General features: G+C 39.1%; 1 protein-coding gene across 1 annotated transcript in view; it reads left to right on the top strand.

The window, feature by feature from the left end:
* Positions 1 to 2,557: 2,557 nt before the first annotated feature.
* Positions 2,558 to 6,000, top strand: part of BTBD7 (BTB domain containing 7) — a 65,774-nt gene continuing 62,331 nt past the window's right edge. Inside the window, exons 1-2 of the mRNA XM_007944509.2 lie at positions 2,558 to 2,639; positions 3,340 to 4,419. Coding sequence (XP_007942700.1) covers positions 2,558 to 2,639; positions 3,340 to 4,419 — 1,162 coding nt within the window. The remainder of the gene's footprint in view (positions 2,640 to 3,339; positions 4,420 to 6,000) is intronic.

Below are 6,000 nucleotides of genomic sequence, written 5' to 3'. Positions count from 1 at the left end.
GGGTTTGAACTGCCAGCCTTCTGGTCAGCAGTCAGATGCCTTAGGCACTACGCTACCAGAGCTCCAGGGTTGGGATAAGGGATATGCACATAAATGGAAGATAAAACGGGGTTCTGGTATTGGTTCTGGGCCTTGACTACCTGGCTAAGTGGTGGTCTGGATATGACTCAGAACCCTGTAGCCTGGGTCTAGCCACAAGGTGGCTATAAAACAATATCAAAACCCCCGCCTTAATTTAAATTAGGAAAGGGCACACTCAGGCAGTTTCCCTAGTTCTTTGTGTGAGCATAATCTACTTTCTACCACATACTTCCTGAAGGCAAACCACTCCTCCCTAGATGAGCCCTAGAATTTGTCCATGCCTGACTTCAGTGTTGAAGGTCAGAAAGAACTCAGCTGGTCTCTGAATCTGTGTCAAGGCTCAGAATGGAGTTAGGGCTCCCACGGTAGACCACTGCCTTCCACAAACTCAGTGGCACAGTGTTTCTAGGGTATTTGACTGCTAACCAGAAGGTTGGTGATTCAAACCCATTAGCTGCTTGCTTGAAGATCTACCACTTTGGAGACCCAGTGTGGGGGGTGTCACTGTGAGTCAGAATCGACTCGGTCAGTGGCAGTGGGTTTGGTTTTTGATTTATACATTTCCTTTTTTGTTCATGGATTTTACTTAAAATCCTTTGCTCACACTTAGGTTGGTGTGCTTTCTTCCGCACAGACTGTTTGATGGCTCTTTTGGATGGCTGCTTGTTTTAGAACAAGCTTTTAAGACCTCAGACATTATCCTTTTTGATATCCCGGCACCATCTCATCTCTTCACCATACTTTACTGTAGCACCCAGTCTTCAGTGATCATCTTAGGATGGCAGGTTATACCTGCACCTGATAGGGCAAAACCCTATTGGAATAACTACGTGGCCTGTAGTCCATCCGTAAAAATATATTTTGTCAATATAAATGACTCACTTCATGGACAGCATATTAGCTTTCTAAGAAATTACATTAGTAGTATGGTTGCACAGTGGTTAAAACACTTAGCTGCCAACCAAAAAGTCAGCGATTGGAACCCACCAGCCACTGCAAGGGTGAAAGATGTGGCAGTCTGCTTCTGTAAAGATGACAGCCTTGGAAACCCTGTGGTGCATTCTATTGTCTATAGGGTCACTATGAGTCAGAACCAGCTGATGAGGTTGTTTTTGGTGTTACATATAGTGGGAAAAGATTGGAGCAAAGCACAAAATGTTAACTGGTTTTCCTAAACTAAGGTTTCTTATTTTTCTTAATTCTTAAAGTTATGCTGTGTCAATAACAGGGATGAAAATAAATCCTAAAAAAGTTCTGTTTTCTAGCAGGGTTTTTAGTGAGTGAGTGAGAGAGAGAGTAAAAGAAGGGGGAGGGGGGGAAAGGAGTGAGTGAGTGTGTGAGTAAGTGTGTGAATGTGTGTGAGACTTCATTTGTTAAAATGCTTCATCCTTCATTATGAAGTTAGGCGAACTGCCTACTGATTGGTTTCCTAACAATTCCAATAACAGATTTTAAATTGTGTTTTCTCTTTTATCTTTTTTAGACAGATAAATTTTATCTATCCAGATGGTGTATGGATTTAGAAGTGTTTCTCGTAACACTGTTCTTTCTGTTAGGTCCCTACAGTTTCTACTCCTTGTGCATATGGATCTCAGAGTTAAGGTTCTGTGGTACAGAATTGAATCTGTAATTTGTAAGTGTCAGATCCTCTCTCACTGAGACTGCCCTGTCCATGTAAAGTCACTTTATCAGGTGTAGAAAGCATTGTTTTTATTTCAGGGCTTTACAGGGAGAATAGATTAAAAATGTCTGTTTTTCCTTGTGCTTCAATGTAGTTATAGTAACTTCTGTCAAAATTACGATAGAACAAGTAGCCCAAGATACTTTAGTTTTGACCATCTCTTTCTTTCCTCTTTAAGTAAAATGCCCAGTTAAACAGATTTGAGATCAGTTTAAACAATTGTATGTAAGGCAGAAAAACAGCAAACCTATCACTTAATTATCTGCTCTTTGTATGTGTACTACTGATGGTACTGCTTAAGTGTTTGTAGATTTCTCAGAATGTTAAATTAGAGGTGGTAGTTGTGTTTTAAGAATTAAACAGAAAAATTTAAATATTTCCTTTTATCCCAAATACCTTTCCCTGTGACTTAAAATACCCTTGCTATAACTGTTTATATTAATCTGTTACTTTTTATTGTCTCTGAAAGTATATAATTGGAGTTAAAAATTCCATTTAACACAGATTCCTAATTCTGGTTCAAATATTTGCTTACCGTTCCTGAAGTGAATTCGACAGAATGTCATTATTTGCAAATAAAAGCATTTTCAGTAGGTTGCTTGTTTTGTCCCCCACCCCTTTTCTTTTTAACTGTGTGATTTGAGATACATTTGAAAAAATTAATAAAATTATTTTTGTTTTATATCAAGAAATGGATGAAAAGAGGCTGCTGGATCCAGGGTTGAAGGTTCGCAAAGGTGTCTGGGATTACGTTCTGAAGACCCAGCCAATGGAGTGCCTGAGTGACTGAGGAAAATGGGCGCTAATGCATCTAACTATCCTCACTCATGTTCCCCGAGGGTAGGGGCGAATTCACAAGCCCAGCAGACATTTATAGGTAATTCCTCAGTTTTTCTCACTTTATTTTCTTTTGTGAATATAAGTTGAACTGTGTTTCCCATGGTCTTTGTTGGTGAAAAGATAATTGAGCTGTGGAAAAGATATTAGCGATAATAATTCTAATAATAATTTTAGATTTTCCCCCCAACAAGTGTAGATCTGGGTTTTAGGATATTTATCCTAACCAAATGGCAATAGCACCTTTGATTGTTTTGCTTTATTACGTTGACCGTAATGGCCAATGACTGTAGCCACAGTAGCAGTCTCTGTTGGTGTGGAAACAGTGACACCTGTGTTTCTGGTGTCCTGGTCCATTTATTTTGCCCATACACGTGCATCATTGGTGTAGATAAGAAGAAGAAAAAAAACATTTCCCGATTAAATACAAGTAATCATAATTTAGAAATCTGTCTAGCTCTCATTTCCTAAAAATCCAAGATTAAGATCCGTGAAATCTGGCCCCTGATGGCCAGAGAACTAAATTCAGAATACTCTGCTCTGCCCCTACTTCTTGTTTAATGTAAAATCGAGTTATTAGAACATTTTATCTTCCTTTACAAAAACAAGTCAGTTTTATTTCAGTGGTTCAGCAACGTGTGTTTGCAAATTTTTTTAGCATGAAAATATATTAAAATGAGTGTTGCAAATGAAGGCTACAGAAAAATAACAAATTTTTATTTGTTTCATTTTCTTCTTAGGAACATCATCCTATTCTCAGCAAGGCTATGGGTGTGAATCAAAATTGTATAGCCTTGACCATGGCCATGAGAAGCCACAGGACAAAAAAAAGAGAACCTCTGGCCTTGCCACCCTCAAAAAGAAGTTTATTAAGCGTCGAAAGTCTAACAGGTCTGCTGATCACTCCAAGCAGATGCGAGAACTCCTCTCTGGGTGGGATGTTAGAGATGTCAATGCATTAGTGGAGGAATATGAGGGAACTTCAGCCTTAAAGGAGCTGTCTCTACAGGCCAGTTTGGCTAGGCCGGAAGCACGGACATTGCAGAAAGATATGGCCGATCTTTATGAGTACAAGTATTGTACTGATGTAGACTTAATATTTCAAGAAACTTGTTTTCCTGTTCATCGTGCCATTTTGGCAGCAAGGTGTCCGTTTTTTAAAACCCTGCTTTCTTCCTCACCCGAGTATGGAGCAGAGATAATAATGGACATCAATACAGCTGGTATAGATATGCCTATGTTTTCTGCTTTGTTACACTACCTTTATACAGGAGAGTTTGGAATGGAGGATTCAAGGTTTCAAAACGTCGATATCCTAGTTCAGCTTAGTGAAGAATTTGGAACACCAAATTCCCTTGATGTAGATATGCGTGGGCTCTTTGATTACATGTGCTATTATGATGTTGTCCTTAGTTTTTCTTCAGACTCTGAACTGGTTGAAGCTTTTGGTGGCAATCAGAACTGCTTAGATGAAGAGCTCAAAGCTCACAAGGCTATTATTTCAGCACGTTCTCCATTTTTTCGGAATTTATTACAAAGGAGGATACGGACTGGTGAAGAAATCACAGACCGAACTTTGAGGACTCCCACAAGAATTATATTAGATGAATCCATCATACCAAAAAAATATGCGAAAGTTATATTACACTGTATGTATACTGACGTGGTGGACCTCTCCGTTCTGCACTGTAGCCCCACCGTGGGGAGTCTCAGTGAAGTCCAGGCTCTTGTTGCAGGGAAGCCAAGCATGACCAGGGCAGAAGAAGCCATGGAGCTTTACCACATAGCACTGTTCTTGGAATTTAATATGCTTGCACAAGGTATGAAACGCTGATTTTTTAATTTTAGAATTACATTGGTCTTCTAAATTGAGAATACAACCCATGTGTGATAGGATCAGGAGTGTTTTTTAACCCATTGTTTTGGCATCTGAGACAGAATCAAGGGTCAGCATTCATGTGGCTTTTCATTGAGTATCAAAACCAAGCATTCAAAGCTAGTGACTAAGCACATTAGATGAAACTTGACACTCTTTCTTCCCTAATGTAAGGAGTATGGGAATATATACCCAGATACCACTAACCTATATGCTCTCTTCCCCCAAGTTTGGAATTAGCCCCAGATTTTAAGGTAATTCTTGATGAAGTGCTCCTTGGATAACTTAAATTCTCATATGCAGTACCTGTTGATGCTTAAATGTTAGAATAAGAATGAAAACTCATTACCCTCTCAAAAAAATCACTATGAAAATGAAAATAGAGACATTTGGATATGAACTGATTTGACTGAGAGTTTTGGGCAGGGCATCAAGTTTACATGAAAAAATATCCTGTATCTTACTTTCAGGTTCAAGCTATACAACAAGCCTACAGTGAGTAAGGCACAGTGAGCATGAGGTTCATCAGGCGCCTCCTCCTGAATGACAATAAAATCCCTCACTTAGGACAGCACGTCTTCTGTGTTACAGGCAGATGAGTATATGGAAGTTGCACTATATAAGTTGTTAAATCTCTGTCAGAGAGTGTCAGAGTTAGTATATCAGAGCCGCAAAGATGCCTTCCTGGGAAGATGAGGGAGTTTGCTGTTTTGACAGAATATATACTTATTTGGACAGAACATATACTTAGCTCTCTATGACCACATGTATTAAAAAGAAAGCAAGCTTTTAACATGAGATTACTTGAGAAATTTAATTTAGCTAATGCATAGTGCCTAAGGCATTTGACTGCTAACCAGAAGGCTGGCAGTTCAAACCCATCATCCACTCCTCAGAAGGAAGGTTGGGCAATCTACTTCTGTAGTGATACTGCCTCGGAAACCCAAGGAGGGGTCATTATAAGTCGGGTCCAATTGGATGGCACATAACAACAACAACAATGCATATTTGCTTAAACAACATTAGAAATCACCAATTAGAGGAGAATGTTGATGGTGTAGGTAAAAAGACATGGATTTAAATACAGAAAGCTAAGTGGTTTTTCTAACTTGAGAATAATACTTTTTGTGTTGCTACTTCAACAAATTAATAGGGCTTTGAAGATGGGGGGCGGGGAGCCCCAGTTAAGTAACAGTGTCAGTAATAAAATGGGAAGGGTTCTCAGCTGGAGGCATTGGTACACGTGAGTGACCACTGTTTGTTTACTCTGTAAAAGCCAAGTTACCAGGAAATACCTCTATAGAAAAATTTGAAGATTGCAACATTTCTGAAAAGGTATAATTTTCTCAGATTGTTTTTCTTTTTTGACAAATTTAAATAACAAGAAACCAAAGTGTATTGGGTATAAAAACCAAAACTAAACCGACTGCCATGGAGTCAGTTCCAACTCATAACGTGCCTATAGTACAGAGTAGCACTGCCCCCATAGGCTTTCCAAGGCTGTCAGTCTTTACAGAAGCAGACT

The sequence above is a fragment of the Orycteropus afer genome, unplaced genomic scaffold (genome assembly GCF_000298275.1).
Source record: "Orycteropus afer afer isolate SDZICR_OR568_19922 unplaced genomic scaffold, OryAfe1.0 scaffold00127, whole genome shotgun sequence".
Taxonomy (NCBI): domain Eukaryota; kingdom Metazoa; phylum Chordata; class Mammalia; order Tubulidentata; family Orycteropodidae; genus Orycteropus; species Orycteropus afer.
This window is presented reverse-complemented; position numbering and strand designations above follow the sequence as displayed.